Source organism: Rhinoderma darwinii, chromosome 5 (assembly GCF_050947455.1).
Source record: "Rhinoderma darwinii isolate aRhiDar2 chromosome 5, aRhiDar2.hap1, whole genome shotgun sequence".
NCBI lineage: Eukaryota > Metazoa > Chordata > Amphibia > Anura > Rhinodermatidae > Rhinoderma > Rhinoderma darwinii.
This window is the reverse complement of record NC_134691.1, coordinates 74,022,134-74,041,104: the sequence shown is the minus strand read 5'-3', so window position 1 is coordinate 74,041,104 and position 18,971 is coordinate 74,022,134. Positions and strand designations below refer to the sequence as shown.

Genomic DNA, 18,971 nt, shown 5'->3' with positions numbered 1-18,971 from the left:
CACAGCAGATAGCGATATAGCTATATCGCTATTTGCAGTCACATAAACACACTATAACGCTACTCATGTGTCATGACAATGAATATACATTACCTCCAGCCAGGACGTGATGTGTATTCAGAATCCTGACCACTTCTGTAGCGTCTGTGATTTACAACACAGCACAGCGAGATCTCGCTGTGAATGACACATCTCGCATCTCGCGAGACTACGCCTGCTGTGTTGTAAATCACAGAGACGCTACAGAAGTGGTCAGGATTCTGAATGCACATCACGTCCTGGCTCGAGGTAATGTATATTCATTGTCAGGACACTGCAGTAATGTTATAGTGTGTTTATGTGGCTGCACATAGAAATATAGCTATATCGCTATGTGCTGTATAAATGAATGGGGAGAAGTGTATGACGCTGATTGGTCAGCGTCATACACTCCTCTCCACAACGCCCACTTGGCCATATAGTAAAACACGCCCTGTTGTCCATTGAGAAACTCATTAGCATAAAGCTAATATAGGTCATAACTCCGTCAAAAATGATCGTTTTTCTAAATAAAAAACACTGCTGTAATCTACATTACAGCGCCGATCACATCATGTACAATATAGGGCACTTATAATGTGGTGACAGAGACTCTTTAAGTGGCATTGAACAATGAAGACAAAATTACTCTTCTCCAGTGGTAATAATACACAGATCACCAACTGTCCCTCATCTCTGAGTTGGTACGTCTCAGCTTCTGAGCTCATTAGCAGCTTCCATGCCAGCAATTCTGGTCACTATGCCCTTGTGTTCATTTTTCTATTGCACCTACAACTTTTTTAAAGCCTATTAAAGTTTTGGTTATTTTGGTATGTTTTATCCGGCAAGCCTGGGCAGATGACAGGGTCCATGGTGATCTGAGTAAACTTCACTTGTCAAGCCAATGGCGGGCTAGACCGCAAGCTCACTGCCACCCAATGACTCACATACAACCGTCTTGAAGCCCTTCTCTATTGAGTCATAGTTTCCGTATCTAGCACTGATGAAGGCTAACAAGACCACAACAAGACTGCGTCAGTATTACACACCAGTGGTTCTCAAAACGTAGCGACAAGGGAAAAAAGGCATTATTTCCATAGATTTACCTAATTTTCCATGAGGGAGAAGTAGCTTGTTCTTGGGATATGTGATGGAGGTAATGACATACAAATTGCCATATGCTATAACTTTACTGGTTATCCTGTAACATTCATTTAAGTAATGTATCATTCATAGATCACGGTCTCCTTTGCTTACACAGAATAATATCCTGCAGCTAGAAGTCTTTGATACGTCCATGTTAATAATAAAATGTGACTAGCCTTGTTGTCTTGTAGTATTAGAACAAAAAAATTAGGATATTGCTTTAGGTCAAACTGAAAATAAAATTCTGTTTGCATTAAAAAAAAAAATGTCTCCACTTCTGGATACTGTAAATTTGCCCGATAAAGGATAATGTGCACATATTACTTAACTAAGTTAATAAAAATAAAAACAAGAACAATTTAAATAAAGTTTGTTTGTAAAATGAAAGCACATTTTTTTATTTGAAGAAACATTGCTTCGTGACTTTCCTGAAGTCCGAGTTGTTCTATAAAAGTATAACAGAAAACTATACATGATTAAAAAAAAACAAAAAACACAAAACCTATAATCTGAACTCTATTTACAAAAGGAGAAAAAAAAGTACTTTCATCACCATAAATATGTCTGTGCCGCCATCACGTAGAGGACAAGCACAGCAACAAGTAACTTTTAGCATACAGTATGTACATAGACCATGTAAGGACTGTTCAGGGAATAAAAATATTGGTTACTCCATGGATCAACTATGATGAAGAAGGTTCTTATGTCTTACGAGACATCCAAGGGCAATTCTATGATAAAACTGGTGAAAAAACTTTTGAGGTAAACCGTGAATATGCTTTTTGAGATCAGTCAGCTCAGTTATACTGCCAGCTCTGCAACTACTGTCATTTTCATACAACGTGCCATGTGTTACACTGTTACTCACAGTCTATATTCATTGCTGACCTCTCGCTGTACATTTGCACATCATATCGTAAAGGTACTCGCAAATTTTTAATGCAAACTTTTAAGGCACATTTTTGGCACAGAATCTTTTTGTTTTCTATGCAAAACTCCTCACACCGACATGATACAGAGATAAAAGTAAAAGGGATATACTTTGTGATCAAGCTCGAAAAGTTTTAAAAAGTGCAAAATTAGTTTAATTAACAAATTCCAGTGGTTAGAAAGTAAGATAACAAAAATATTTAGTGGGGATGTAAGATAATTTGTGATGTTTAAAGACACAAAAAATATGAGCCCTAATGGTGAATAGAAAAAAAATTGTGTTAACAATTGGATATTAAAGTAAAACTTTGTGGTGTGGTAATGTAGGTAACAGACATCATACGGGGACCTAAGGGTAAAACCAATTGCACAAATTATGATCCGATAAAGAGAAGCAGTTCCGAGTACCAAATCTGGAATGTCAAGTGCCACAAATTCTATGCACTGTTTTGTATTGTCGTGCATGTTGCTTAGTTAGAATAGGCCGGGGATCAGGCACTGCCTTCTACATCAAAGTTTGTGTTAATCTCTTCTGGAGAATCTTTTGCAGATCTGACTTTTGTGCTTTCCTGATCTTCATAATCAAATACCTGATCTGCAGCGGAGACATTGCTTTTCTGTTGAGTCATAGAATCAATGGGAAGGTATATCTGATCTTCAAAAATATCTTCACTCGCATGACCGAGACGTGTTTCTGGAGGGAGATAGCGAATTGTCTGAATATTTGAAGAACTCTTGGACTCTTGTTCCATGAAACCATTTCCACTGAAATCCAATTTGTAAGTATATATGTCTACATGGTCTTTCCATTTTTCGGTTTTACTCTTGATCCAGTGTGCCTGGTGAGTTATTTTCCTCTCAGGAATATTGTTATTTGTTTCAAGTTTTTTCTCGTGATTAAATATCACTGTGCTCAAATTCAATATACCAAAATTGGCTTCCATTTTAGGTTCCCTTTCTTCTGCAACTACACCACTAAATTCATCTTCAGAGTCAGCAGAGGACATTTCCACCAGAGTTGACGTATCGGAAGGTCCAGAAATTTGTCCAACCACAGTTGTATTTGCTGGTTTTTTTTTAGGGATACTGTTCAGCAGTGCAAAAATTCTATCTACATCCTTCAAGTAATTAGCCCAGTCACCCGGACTAAGCCTGTAGTTGTTTCTGTAGCCATACAAGCTTTCATTCATGCTGTACAAATCTTCCAGTCCTTTCCAGTCAACATCCTCTGTGAAATTTGGTAGGTTAACCTTCCCATCCGTCCCATAGTTGTCCTCTGTAAAAACACAAATGGGATTTGTGAGATTCCGGTGCGCATTTTCCCTTCACCAAGTGAAATAATTTTACATATCATAATCGAAATTAAAATCTGTTAACAATGGAAGAAAATATTTTCTGGAAATGATGAAAGCAGAGAATGCGTTTAACCCTTTGGCGACATGTGACCTACTATTACTGAAATGTCGCCAAGCGGAAGTATGGAGCGTGCTCACTGGCAGAGCGCGCTGAATACGCAGCGGGTGACGGCTGTGTTATACAGCCGACACCTCACTCGAACGGGCGGAATCAAATATATTAGTATTGCAGTATATCATGCAAGCGATCCCTGGTTCAAGTCCCCTAGGGGGACTAATAAACAAAGTAAAAAACTTAAATAAAGTTGTTTTTTGTTCCAAAAGGAACGCATTGAAAGTTAAAAAAATATAATAACTTTTTCAAATTTTTCCCTAAATCAATGTTAAAAAAAAATAAAAAAAGTTAACACAACTGGTATTGCCGCATCCGTAAAAGTCAGAACTATTACAATATAGCATTGTTTAAACCGCTCGGTGAGCGCCGTAAAAAAATAAATATATAAAAACACACAATTTGCTGTTTTTTGGTCACCTTAGCTCTCAAAAAAAAAAAAAAAAAAAAAGTTATCAAAAAGTCGCATATACCCCAAAATGGTATCGGTGAAAACTACAGCTCACCCCATAAAAAAAGTTATGGCTCTCAGAACAAAGGGACACAATACATTTCTTTTTTTTTTAGCAAATATATATATATTTTTTTAAAGTGCTAAAACATAAAACAGAACATAAATTTGTTATCGCCGTAATCTTATCAACCTATAGAATAAGGTGCATATGTCGTTTTTACCGCCTGGTGCACGCCGTAAAAACAAGACCCCCCAAAAATGTCGTAAATCGCTGGGTTTCTTTTCGCATTTCACCCCACAAATCATTTTTTTCCAGCTTCCCAGTACATTATACAGTACAATAAATGGTGCCATGACAAACTACAACTTGTCCTGCAAAAAACAAGCCCTCGTACGGCTATGTTGACGAAAAAACAAAGAGGTTATGGCTTTTGGAATGCGTGGAGGAAAAAATGAAAATGAAAAAACTGAAATTGGCCGTGTCTCCAAGGGGTTAAATTATGGATGAATCACTTACCAAACAACTTGTTACGTTGTGTTCGCAGTGTATAGTACGATTATGCATATATATATAAACTAGTGAAAACCAAAAGGTGAAGCAGTTTTTCACTTTTTTTTTTTCTTCAAACCCACATTGGAGAAATTAAAACTGGAAGCGGGTTTGATATGGGCAACTAAAAGTCACCAGAACATGTAGATTCTGTTGGGATCGCCCTACAATCTAATGTGTATGGGGCAGGCCAAGATGCTACATCTTTTGCTCCCTGTGACTATGAGCCATCGGTGACAGTGGCTTATTCGCCTCCTAAAGTTGGCTATACACTTTAGATAGCTGACGGACGAAAAGCTCGTTCAGCCGTCATCTATTCCTCTTGGTTCCCCCATAAACATGCATGCTCAGCTCAGTCGAGTGTGCATTTTTTTTTTTTCAATGGGGAGGGGAATAAGCCTCTTCCAGACACCTGTGGCAGCAGATCATCTTCAGCGAGAACAAAGCATCAGGCATGTTAAAATCCACAATGCCCTTTCCTTCCTCCCCTGACATCTGTCGGGGGACCCCCATACACATTAGTGAGCTAGTCCAACTGAAATCGGGGGATTCAGTCATCCATCATCTATTCTGTATGGGCACATTTACTTCAGATTTTGGTATAGGTTTATAAACATTTAAAAATAAATGTCAGATTTGGTGAGAATAGGGAAACGGGATAAATAAAGGCTTGATTTAGAATGGATTGTAAAAATTTAATAAAAGGCACTACAGGTGGTTCATGGAACCTTGGCACAGATCAGGGTTTTATGAGTAGATAATGCCGGCAGTTACCATGACTTTGCTGCCAATTGGCAATCAGTATAGATCAGAATTATCAGATGTGTTGAGTGCTTCAGAGTAGTGCCATATGTAACTGGATTGTCATACTACATGGATATGATATGGAATCTTTATAATGTGCACATATGGAATTTACATGGGAACTTTTCTACGAATACAATGATTTCTTGACAGAAGGAGGCCCGTCGTTACTCTGCTTATGACATTTCCTTTACTATTTCAGTACTCAAACAGCAAGTTGTAGCTATTCCTTAAAATTACCTATAGATGTAGAATGGTATATCATTATTTAAAATCCAGAATCACCTACAGCTATAGCATGTTAAAATGGTCGTCTACACCTAGGCAATAATTATTTTCTGCACGGTTACATATTAAAGATACATATTACATAAAATACTGCACTATATTTCTGTGCCTTAGTGTTCAAGTTGCTCTAAGATATCTTTCTCCTAAACAGCACACCATGTGGTTAAGGCATGGTATTGCACATAAAATGTACAACATTGCCATTACATGAATAATCCCAAACTTTCCAGCAGCGTGGAATCCAATAAATTATTGGCTCTAGGTAAAAAAAAAAATTCCCAATGCATCATGATTCAGATTCGGTACACAAAAAGAGAAGATTTATCCAAACTGGTGAAAAGGAAAAGTAGTTGCCCATAGATTTAAAGAGCTTCTGAAAAATAAAAGAATGAATCCGATTGCTGCTAAGCCCTGTTCACATATGTTGGTGGCTCCAGTTAGGGGCCTCCGTCGAAAGTCCGGTAGAGATTACCAAAAACAACGCTGGTTGTCTCTGTTTAATGGAACCGTCGCTTTCAACATCGTAATTGTTCTGCTCCTCTGACGGAGTAGAACAACAGAATGCAGATGTGCACAGGGCCTACTCCACTTTTGTCTTGCACAAATTTTTAGAAATTTTTGAATCATTTACGTGGAATTGCACTTCAAACCATGCCTATAAAGGTGGTCACTCCACCTCCATCACACAGCATCTAATGCTGTATTTCTACATAAATGCTCATTACTTGCATATATTCATCTTTATATGGGTGGAACTTGTCATGCATTTTAGCCAAAGCATAATTGTACAAAGCATATACACAAGAATAAGTCTAAAACATGAATAAATATTACAATACAAAATAAATAAACATAACATATGGATAGTGGAAACATAATACACAGTCTATCAAACCAATCATAATGGAAACCAAATTATTTGATGAATTTTATGTTGATAAATCACAAGATAAGTCACAAGCATGAAATGGGATGCATGAGTTCTTACTGTGAAGAGGATTATGTGAATAATGGTAGGCCTCAAACCACTGACCATAAAAGAAAACCATGGTTAGAATTTGCTTGCACCAAAGCTATGCCGTGTGCCACATGACAAGACACAAACATTAGTCGGAATGGGCTGGATCATGCAATTATTTGGGGAGAAGCTGCTGAGAAGGATAAATAAAAAAAAGGACATATACCTGTGTGCATCATAGGTTCCTCCATCTTTACTGCCTGATATAGGAAAATACAAGAGTAACGTTTGTTAACGTTTGGAAGAGAAATCAATCACAAAAAGTAGGAGGCTAAGTCTTCTAGTAAGATGGGTTAAGTTGTACCCGTGTCTAAACACAGTTAAGCCAGACATTTTGTTGGCAGGACTTCTAGCCATGAGCATGCACCATCTTGCCTTTCTGACATCATAATAAATACGGACTATTCCCCCCCCGAAACGGGAGATCAGTTTGATCTGCAGTAGCTGCAAATAAGTAGTAGATCAAGTCAGGAGATGAATGGTTTTGTTTTAGTTTTGTTTGTTTTTATGCTAAAAAAAAAAGGCAGAAATTTATAAAAATTCTCTAACCACCAATTAGAAAATATATATAGTTTAAGGTCACCGATGCTTGAATGAAAACAATATTGTCAGTACATCGCACTATATAAGGTTTTAGCGGGTTAGTTGGCAGCCCCTGGCTAAGTTAAGCCTAGTAGCTGTTAATAAGTCGCCAGCATTGGCTTCTTAGCTAAGAACCCTGTAGAGAAGAACTGAAGAGATCAGCGTGTTATGAATCAGTAGTCCGCTGCACATAAATACACAGAAGATGCAGCTTTATCCTTCAGTGGCCTGTTTCCATTATCCCCTGTAATAGACCAAATATTGAATCCAGAAAACCCTAAAGGGGCCTCCACAAAAACATTTTTCCATTATAATTACAGTTTACTTGCTGGTAAAGTCAAGTTACCTGTTTCTAATCCTTTCGGCCTTGGGTTGCATTGTCGATGACCTTGGCAGCTCCTTAGCTCCATCAGTTGTATGTGAAGCTCATTCAATACTCCTCTCTCTACAGTGTGTACAGAATTTGCTAACTGTAAAAGAAAGGAGTACAGTATCAGTATACGAGAATTCTCCATCAACAATAAGGCTTTGTGCACATTACGGCCTTGTACAATCTCTGTGTCATGTTGAGTCATAATAAACTATGGGGCTCCACTGTACGCTTCTGATTTCATACAGAGGCATACTTCATTGGATGCCGTATTACGGATCTATTATTTTCTAAAATAATTGCTTCTAGGGTAGAATAACCTCATAATAATAGCGATGTACAGAGCACCATGCAGCGAAACACGGCACATGGAGTTTCTGGTTTCTGTGGGGAATTGTCCATTCTGGTACAAACCCTTTAATGCAACTACACAAATATGCTTTAAAAAGGGAGCTGTCGACTCTCTTAAATGTGTTTAGTAAGGCCTCATGCACACGACCGTGTTCGGTCCGTGATATACGGTCCGCATGTCGGCCGCTTGTCCCGGACCGTACAAAGTACAGGGAGCCGGGCTCCTAGCATCATACTTATCTATGACGCTAGGTGTCACTGCCTATCCACGTAACTACTGTCACACACTAAAACATGATTACAGTACGGGACAGTAGTTCCGCGGACAGGCAGTGACCCCTATCGTCATAGATAAGTGTGATGCTAGGAGCCCGACTCCCTGCACTGTGTTCGGTCCGGGACATGCAGCCGACATGCGGACCGTATATCACGGACCGAACACGGTCGTGTGCATGGGGCCTAACTACTTGCATTTCCAATGAAAAAATAAATATTTCCTTAAAACTTTTCATCATGTTATTCCTCTGTTACTCCTCTTTGAAATGTATAAATAAATTGACAACTTCCCTTACCATTCCACTTGTCAAGAGGGTGTGTCCCTACACAGTCACCACCAGCACTGATTGGACAGTGTTAGAGTGTGTAGAGACACGCCCCTTTGACAGGTGCTCCAGAATCTACAGCCATGAATGTAATCCGCTTTGATTGACCCGGTTCAACTCAGATTAGAAAAAGTATTGTAAGTGGACACATTTTATGTAAATAGTTATTAAATAAGCCTTCATGTGTTTACCTGGTATGGGTCGATGTTCATATCAAAATATTCCAAGAATCCAGTGGCAAATTCACAAAACAGAAAATTATGAGTCTCATTGATCGTTCTCAGACACCAGTAAGTGTTATTGTTGGAGCTGGTACAGGCGCAGAAAGACCCCACTGTGAACAAGGAGGACATATGTGAAATGATGTATATAGAAGATCTCTAAACTGAACAATAAACAGTGTAATACGATAATGTCAATGAGATGGAAATATTAATACAGTAAAGAATAATACTAATATTATACCAGATCAAGATCGATTGATGATTGACTGCTGAAATAATCAAACTTTGCTGCACTACAAAGATGTAGCAGAGCTTAGAATTCCCTGATGCCTCTGTAGTTTTAGATAGGATTGAGCGTAAAGCCATGACATCATTTCACTCAAAGATTTATTACAATATAAAACGATGCAGTCTCAAAGGAACGGTCCATTATAAAATAAACGATTTATCCTTGTTACTGGCGTGTTCACATGGCTTATTTTCTGGCAGAAAAATATGAGGCTGATTTCAAGAGAAATCAACCTCTGAAATTAGGAGTTTTTGGAGCAGAATTTCAAAAGCATTTTTGAAGTGTTTCTTCTAAAAGTTTTTGGAATGGTCGATGGGAAATGTTAAAAATCTGCTTCAAAAACGCCTCAAGAATTGACATGCACGTCTTTTTTTTCGAGCAGTATTTTGACGCATCATTTTTTCAAACAGCTGCATAAAATTAAGTCTCGAATGAACTACTCAGCTTTTTACCATTGAAAACAACAGAAGGCTGTTTGCAGAAGTTTCCAAAAAGTATTTTGGAGCAGAATACAAGCGTTTTATTCTACGAAATACACCGGAAAATAAGCAGTGTGAACATGCCCTAATACATATATTAAAGAACTCAATCTCTGGGCTCATATTGTTTACTTGAGTGTTCTCCATAGTATACAGTATGGGATATGTATGTTTTGAACATGACCAGAATTAAAATCCCTCTAAACGTCGGCCTGCAGGCGGCCGGGTTATGTTGATGGTGATAGACAAGTCAGTTAGAGTACGTTCTCACACAGTGGTTTCAGATGTAATTCGGGCGTTTTACGAATTACGCCTGAAAAAACGCTCCTAATACGCCTACAAACATCTGCCCATTGCTTTCATAGGGAATTACGATGTTCTGTTCCCACGAGCCTTTATTTTACGCGTCGCTGTCAAAATACGGCGCATAAAATGACGGCTCGTCAAAAGAAGTGCAGGACACTTCTTGGGATGTTTTTGGAGGCGTTTTTCATTGATTCCATTGAAAAAACAGCTCCAAAAACGGCCGTAAAGAGTTGTTAAAAAAACGTCTGAAAGTCAGGAGCTGTTTTCGCCTGAAAACAGCTCCGTATTTTCAGAAGTTTTTGGTGACTACGTGTGAACATAGCCTAACAGTCTACAACGTGCAGCTCTTACAATTCCAGAAAGGAGCGGTCTGCCAGTGGTTGTTGTCATGAGTGAAGCAGGTGAGTCCCGGAAGGCTGCATTCCTCTCCCTTTTTCTGACGTTTCTTTTCCTTTCTCTCCTTTTTCCGTCTACGGTTCTCCTTAAAGATCTGTAACTTGTTGTCAACCTCTTGAGCACCTTCCCTGTGGGAAGAAAATACCTAATGTAATGCAAGCAGCAGTAATACAAATGTATTTTATTGATTCATGTAATGTTTGCGTGAGGTTGCTCGTCTTTGTATCTAGTTTCTACCTTAACTATTTCCATGTGAGGACAAGAGGCTATTACAACAGGATAAAAAGATGAAAGCAGTTATTGGACGCAGGTGAAATCCCTCATCGATAGGCATGTTCACAAATCTCTACAGATCTCTGCTGCCCTAACATAATTATATTCCAGTGCCAGGTTTGTCCTTGTTCTCCAACATCTCTTTTCTATTTTATTGGATATGGTGACCAGTATGTCCGAATGAGAAAATTGGTATTAGGGTATATTCACACATGGTAGATTTGTTGCAAAAATGTCTGCAACTGAAATATCCATTCCATGCATCTGAATGGGGCTGTTTTTCATGCATGGATTTCTGCAAGACCCAGGGGCAGCCGCAGAAATTTTTTGAAAACAATTTGCAGTATGTGAATATGCCCTTAAAGGGAAAGTCCTGTAGACTGTCAACAGTTATATACTGCATGTACTATGATCACTGATCTAGTACGGAGAGGGCTCACACGTCCGGCTCTTACATTGAGAGAGCGGTTACACATGTGGTTTACTATTTCCAGCCCCTCTGAGGCACTTTGGGAGCTATTAAAAGGGCACAATTCTGCCCACAAGTCCAGCAGTCATAGGGTAGAACAACATCCTCATTTAAAGGTTCTGTCCTGTTCACATGTTTGTTTGTTTTTTAAATAAAGTAAAAACCAAACTGAAGTTATTAATCATATTGTATTTAAAAGGGTTCTTCGCTATGGACAATCCCTACTTATTAGCGGTTGCCTTGACAATAAGCAGATCCCAAATTGTCCCCCTGCTGGTACCTCAAGTGATCAGCTGTAATCTGTGGGGAAACCTTTTAGTAAGTTTTTATTTTCCCAGCAGGGGGAATTAAGCATTTCCTAGTGCCAATTTATATCAATGGATTGCCTGTGTAATGGACACGACAGGTCATCCAGAGCCAGAGACACTCTTTGTAACCGCACTGCATCTGACCAAGAGATGAGGATCCTGAACAGAGGACACCCCTTTATTAACTGGGAATTCCCTAATAGATTATGTGAAAATGGGTTTCTAAACTAGACTATCCTTTCAAAATACAAAATAATAGACCGGTTGCAGAATTTGTCTTCCTCTAGATCAACACTATAGGATTGTAGGTTATTCTTGATGGACCTCTGTCTGATTTGAACCTTAAACTATATAATAATAAATAATCATCATCTTTATTTTTATAGCACCTACATATTCCACAGCACTTGACAATTGGGGAGGTAACAAAAAAGTAGAGAACACATATATTTATTTATAAATAAAAATATCCAATTATTTAAAACATCGAGGAGGGTGAGAGTTTTCCTTTTGGAACATGTATTTATAATGTTCTTAGTGTAGCAGTGGAATTAGGCCGGCTATCCTGTATTTTGGGAAATTTGTTCTATTCTTTCAACCACATATAGAGGAATTCTTTTCAATCCCAAGGATGCAGATAAATAAATGGAGCAAGTCTTGTACTGAGCTCCATATGTGATACGTTTAATTAGAAAACATCTATACAATAAGGATTAATGAGGCTTACTTGAATGGATGGACATTGCTCTTTATCTTATCCTGAGTCTTTACTCCTTTCTCCTTTTTGTAAAACCTGCAAAACAAACAAGATATAAGACTGGTAGAATTTTGTGCTTTGTCGTATCAGTTTATTACATTTAGAGTGTACATAGATTTTACAATTACCTTCAGAAACGTTTTATCTCCTAAGAAAATCTAGGCAAAAAAATTCTTAGACATATATGAAAGGAATACTCACCCGGACTTGCTACAGTCACATTCATCTGGCTTTCTTCTCTTGAGATGTCCTCTTACTTCCCTTAAATTCTTTATTTTATCCTGTAGCACTTCAATCTGACAAAACCAGAGAAATAAGTGCATCCATGTTTAAGTGTTTCCATCTGAAAAGCTTCTTAATAACAGTCAAATGACAATAGCACTTATATAAGTAGGGCATAGCAACAGAGAATACTTGGAGACGGGTATAGAGATTGGTGGACTATATGCTGGCGTGTAGTTTGAGGTGGCTGGTCAGGCATGTTTGCCCTGGATCTGGGTGCAAGAACAGGGTTAAAGAGGCTCTGTCACCAGATTCTCAAATCCCTATCTCCTATTGCATGTGATCGGCGCTGCAATGCAGATAACAGTAACGTATTTTTATTTATTTTTTTAAAACGATCATTTTTGGCCAAGTTATGAGCAATTTTATATTTATGCAAATGAGCCTTTCTAATGGACAACTGGGCGTGTTTTCTCTTATTTCCAACTGGGCGTGTATTGTGTTTGTAACATCTGGGCGTGTTTACTTGTTTTACTAGCTGGGCGTTGTAAATAGAAGTGTATGATGCTGACGAATCAGCATCATTCACTTCTCATCGTTACCACTTAGCTTCTGGCAGTGCACAGACACACAGCGTGATCTCGCGACGTCACTTCCTCCCACAGGAACTTCATCGCGTCAGACGAGCGAGAACACGCTGTGTGTCTGTGCACTGCCAGAAGCTGGGTGGTAACGATGAGAAGTGAATGATGCTGATTCGTCAGCATCATACACTTCTATTCACAACGCCCAGCTAGTAAAACAAGTAAACACACCCAGATGTTACAAACACAATACACGCCCAGTTGGAAATAAGAGAAAACACGCCCAGTTGTCCATTAGAAAGGCTCATTTGCATAAATATAAAATTGCTCATAACTTGGCCAAAAATGATCGTTTTTAAAAATAAAATAAAAAAAACTTTACGGTTATCTACATTGCAGCGCCGATCACATGCAATAGGAGATAGGGATTTGAGAATCTGGTGACAGAGCCTCTTTAAATAAGAACGTTTTATTCATAATGGGGACGTATATTATTTTGGCAGCAGACTCACTGTGCATGGTGTAGATGAGCAGCGTCACCACCCAGCAGCAGCGCCTGGGCTAGGGATGGTTGAGGATTAGGTCACTAAAGTGCAAGTTCGAATACAGTGATTTGTATGCATTACTTTTTGGGGCATGGGGTGCCACACTGAATCGTAGCCATGGGTAAAATAAACGTATCCTTGCCATGTGCATGGCATGATTTAACATCTGATGGTGTAATGCATCTGAAGGAGATATAGTAATACATTTTACGAAGTGTTGCATACAATGGTTATTGTACACCAGGAGGATGATAAAATTCTGCTCAGTGTCTAGGCCGGGGTACTGGCACTGTCACTAAGTTTTGCAAAGATATCTGTTTTTCTATGACAAACCTCAGAAGCAGGGCTGCAGATTAAGAAGAAGGACAATGATACTTCTAAAGCTAGTGGAGTACTGGGATTATCAGAAGAGTATTCATAATGACATATTGCTATACAACATGGACTACAACCAGGAGAAAGGTATAGCCGGTGATATTCAGTTTACCTCCTTGTCAATGTAAACTTTGTGGTCCTTCCAGGCTCTGCTTGAATGGTACAGTTCCCTCTCACAATGTACTGTGTCATTAGTCAGGATGTAACACCTATGTGAGAAAAGTAAGAAAACCGCATACCGTGAATGTCAAGAGCTACGATAACTCTACAGTATCATCTACCTACTAGATGGACTGCCAAGCAGGACAAGGAATATAAGTAACAAACTGTAAACTGATTAAAAAGAAAACACTAAAATTTCAAAAGAACTAGGAAAAGTTTAGGTTTAGGGTAGTTTTGGACTGTCAATGTGGCTTATATGCAATATGCCAAGTAGTTCCTAAGAATGACTTGTAGGTTTAAGAGGTCATCTGTATGTCAGGCAGACATAACGGTAAGACACAATTGAATGGGGTAAACCTTTGATACATAATGTTGATTTACTTTCGGCACCAGTATAAAGTGTTAGCTGGTGCACTTTGTTTGCCATAGCCGTTTCCTATTCCCCATAAAGCCCTGGCTCAGGGATCTCTCAAAGAACAGACATACATCTGGGAATAATCAAAAGTTCGCTATGTAATACATTGCCTTGAAAATTGCTGGACTAATCTCGGCTAGTGACCAAAAATCCAGAGCTCTTTCGTCAAAGTGAATCATGAATCAAAACGTTAACAGCACGGATTAATTCATGACACATCAATGACTAAGAACATAACCCTCATTCCCGGTTTTAAGGCATATCATAGGCCAAATTACAAAACGGAGAGTTTGACCAAAAACAGTGTGAAAAATTTAACTTTTTACTTAAACCCATATTCCAAAACCACGAGCATGATTAGTTAAGGCATCATCATTACATATAAGGGGATCAACTCAAATTAAAGTGGCTTTGTCAGGTCTCCTATCTTTCCCTATCTGAAGCACATTATGGAGGGGGAGATGCAGAGTTTGGGGATATTTCGTTTTTTATAATTTGATTCAGTACTGCATAAATGATGTCAAGACTCAGAGAAAGCCTGCGAGTCCTACTCCCTCCCGCACAGAGTGATTGACACTTTTGGTGTATAAGAACTCAAATAGGAGAAACAGACTTACTCTATGAGGGCATTTATTAAGAATGGCGTTTATACGGCAGTCTTAATATAAAGAAAGTTGGAGTAAAACACAATACATTAATTAATAAGCGAAAGCGGCATTGCGCCACCCATACCCCATTTCCATCAGACATAAAATAAAAAATATAAAAGAATATTCACCTCGCTGCTCTTTTTCTCCCCTCTGGGTCCTCTCAGTCTCCCTTTAGCATGCTGCGGCTCATACAAGGTACTAACACCGAGCAGCATCAAGGCCTTATATGCAATGCAGCACTCCACATCAACAGTGCTGTGTCACATACAATGTCCTGAAGCTGCTCGGCATCAGTACCCTGTATGAGCCGCTACATGCTGAGGGAGACTGAGGGGATACAGAGGGGAGAAAAAGCAGTGAAGTGAGCATCATTTTTAATTTGTCAGATGGGAAGTCCGATCTGGGGGAGCAAGGTAAGGGGGCCTGGCTTGGGTCTGTATCTTGCTCCACCCCAGAGTGAAATCTATGGCAGCTAGGTGCTGGCCTAGATTTCCACTATAATTTACCGGGCTGCTTCTTTCAGGAAGCCACGGTTTCTTTTCACAAAAGTGGTGAGGGCGGCGTAAAAAGGAAAAAGAAAACTGGCGTTGAAAAGGTTGATAAATTCCCCCCTGAATGTCCTGGCAATGTTTAAAAAAAGGTTTACATTAAACTACTGAATCATATCATAGAAAACTAAAATATTCCCCGAGCTCAGGATCCCCCCCCCCTCTATTCCTAGCTGCTCTCAGATAGGGTAAGAGAAGAGACATGACAGTCACTTTAACTTTAGATTTAATTTCTTGATATAATATAAACTAAAAATAACCATTACTTGTGTGTGATTCGTAGAGATGCGGAATGACTGGTCTCAATCACCCCATCAGCCACCATTACATCATCTTCACTTGGGGTTGTGAATGTGTCTTCTTCCTCTTCTTCATCCTCATTCTCCTCTGCATCCTCTTCGGAGGTGTAATGTCTTTTGCTCCGTGAAGCCTGCATATTGTCTTCATCATCCAAACTTATATCATAGATCTCTCCTTCAAATTCAACAGCCAAGGAACGTGCTTGACGTGTGTGAACAAAACGAGGGTTGAATTCTGCAGGGTACAAATGCAAGGTAAAATGTAATCGTTTCATTTTCCATAAACATGTAAGTATATATGTGTGTGTGAGAAGCTAATAACTAAGAATATGTATGTGTAAGTACATGCATTTGGAGGTGTGAACACCTTTGAGGGCATTTTTATTTATTTTTTTAATAAATAGATTAGTCTGTGTGTTTAGTGTAACTTTATAATTAGTCTTTATTAGTTACATAGTTACATAGTACGGCTGAAAAAAGACATGTCCATCAAGTTCAACCAAGGGAAGGGAAAAGGGAAGGAAAATTTTCTACACATAGGAGCTAATATTTTTTTGTTCTAGGAAATTATCTAACCCTTTTTTAAAGCCATCTACTGTCCCTGCTGTGACCAGCTCCTGCGGTGACTATTCCATGGATTCACAGTTCTAACAGTAAAGAAGACTTGTCGCCTCTGCAGGTTGAACCTTTCTTTTTCCAGACGGAGGGAGTGCCCCCTTGTTTTTTGAGGGGGTTTTACAAGGAACAGGATTTCACCATATTTTTTGTATGTGCCATTAATATATTTATATAAGTTAATCATGTCCCCCCTTAGTCGTCTTTTTTCAAGGCTAAATAGGTTTAATTCTTTCAATCTTTCCTCATAACTTAAATTCTCCATGCCCCTAATTAGCTTCGTTGCTCTTCTTTGTATTTTTTCCAACTCCAGGGCATCCTTTCTATGAAATGGAGCCCAGAACTGAACTGCATAGTCTAGATGAGGCCTCACTAATGCTTTATAAAGTGGTAATATTACATCCCTGTCCCGCGAGTCCATGCCTCTTTTAACCCCTTCCCTCTTTGGGCACTTTTGACCTTCCTGACAGAGCCTCATTTTTCAAATCTGACATGTTTCACTTTATGTGGTAATAACTCCGCAATGCTTTTACCTATCCAAGTGATTCTGAGATTGTTTTCTCGTGACACATTGGACTTTATGTTACTGGCAAAATTTGCCCGATACATTCAGTATTTAATTGTGAAAAACACCAAAATTTAGCGAAAAATTGCAAAAATGAGCATTTTTCTCAATTTAAATGTATCTGCTTGTAAGACAGGCAGTTATACCACACAAAAATTTTGCTAATTAACATCCCCCATATGTCTACTTTAGTTTAGCAGCATTTTTTGAACATCATTTTATTTTTCTAGGACGTTACAAGGCTTAGAACTTTAGCAGCAATTTCTCACATTTTCAAGAAAATTTCAAAATGCTATTTTTACAGGGGCCAGTTCAGTTGTGAAGTGGCTTTGAGGTCCTTAGATATTAGAAACCCCAAATAAGTCACCCCATTTTAAAAACTGCACCCCTCAAAGTATTCAAAACAGCATTTAGAAAGTTTCTTAACCCTTTAAACATTGCGCAGGAATTAAAGCAAAGTAGAGGTGATATTTACAAATTTCATTTTTTTTTGGAGAAATTCATTTTTAATCCCTTTTTTTTTGTAACACAGAAGGTGTTACCAGAGAAACGCAATTCAATATTTGTTGCCCAGGTTCTTCAGATTTAGGAAATATCCCACATGTGGCCCTGGTGTGCTTATGGACTGAAGCACAGGCCTCAGAAGTAAAGGAGCACCTAGTGGATTTTGGGGCCTCCTTTTTATTAGAATATATTTTAGGCACCATGTCACGTTTGAAGGGCTCTTGCGGTGCCAAAACAGTGGAAACCCCCACAAGTGGCACTATTTTGGAAACTACACCCCTTGAGGAAATTATCTAGGGGTATAGTGAGCATTTTGACCCCACAGGTTATTTGTAGAAATTTTTGGAAGTAGGCCGTGAAAATGAAAATCTACATTTTTTTCAAAGAAAATGTAGGTTTAGCTTATTTTTTCTCAATTCCACGATGACTAAAAGAGAAAAAGATCCAGCAAATTTGTAAAGCAATTTCTCCCGAGTAAAACAATACCCCACATGTGTTCATAAACGGCTGTTTGGACACACAGCAGGGCTCAGAAGGGAAAGAGCGCCATTTGGCTTTTGGAGCTCAAATTTAGCAGGAATAGTTAGCAGAGGCCATGTCGCATATGCAAAGCCCCTGAGGGGCCAAAACAGTGGAAATCCCCCACAAGTGACCCCATTTTGGAAACTACACCCCTTGAGGAAATTATCTAGGGGTATAGTGAGCATTTTGACCCCACAGATCTTTTGCAGAAACAATTGGAAGTAGGCAGTGAACATGAAAATCTACATTTTTTCAATGAAAATGTAGGTTTAGCTAATTTTTTCTCATTTCCACGAGGACTAAAGGAGAAAAAGCTCCACAAAATTTGTAAAGCAATTTCTCCCGAGTAAAACAGTACCCCACATGTGGTCATAAACGGCTGTTTGGACACACGGCAGGGCTCAGAAGAGAAAGAGCGCCATTTTGAGCTCAAATTTGACAGGGATGGTTTTGGGAGGCCATGTCACATGTGCAAAGAACCTGAGGGGCCAAAACAGTGGAAACCCCCCACAAGTGACCCCATTTTGGAAACTGCACCCCTTGAGGAAATTATCTAGTGGTATAGTGAGCATTTTGAACCCACAGTTTTTTTGCAGAAAATTCTGGAAGTAGGCAGTGAAAATGAAAATCGACATTTTTTCAAAGAAAATGTAGGTTTAGCTAATTTTTTCTCATTTCCACGAGGACTAAAGGAGAAAAAGCTCCACAACATTTGTAAAGCAATTTCTCCCGAGTAAAACAGTACCCCACATGTGGTCATAAACAGCTGTTTGGACACACTGCAGGGCTCAGAAGCGCCATTTGACTTTTGGAACTAGGATTTAGCTGGATATGTGTGTGGACACAATGTTGCTTTTGGCATAATAAAAGGGGTTAATGAATTA

The 18,971-nt window shown here is 38.9% G+C and overlaps 1 protein-coding gene across 4 annotated transcripts in view; it reads right to left on the bottom strand.

Annotated features, from left to right (window-relative positions):
* Positions 1–1,557: 1,557 nt before the first annotated feature.
* Positions 1,558–18,971, bottom strand: part of SULF1 (sulfatase 1) — a 115,138-nt gene continuing 97,724 nt past the window's right edge. For 3 of the 4 annotated variants that reach the window (XM_075826129.1, XM_075826130.1, XM_075826131.1), the window contains 8 exons: positions 15,849–16,116; positions 13,920–14,016; positions 12,283–12,377; positions 12,052–12,117; positions 10,230–10,402; positions 8,772–8,914; positions 7,604–7,727; positions 1,558–3,370 (listed from right to left, as the gene is read on the bottom strand). In XM_075826129.1, the coding sequence (XP_075682244.1) occupies positions 2,586–3,370; positions 7,604–7,727; positions 8,772–8,914; positions 10,230–10,402; positions 12,052–12,117; positions 12,283–12,377; positions 13,920–14,016; positions 15,849–16,116 (1,751 nt within the window). In that variant the 3' untranslated portion in view covers positions 1,558–2,585. Of the gene's footprint in view, positions 3,371–6,841; positions 6,876–7,603; positions 7,728–8,771; positions 8,915–10,229; positions 10,403–12,051; positions 12,118–12,282; positions 12,378–13,919; positions 14,017–15,848; positions 16,117–18,971 lie in introns of all 4 variants that reach the window. The other variant, XM_075826132.1, reaches the window with a different exon arrangement.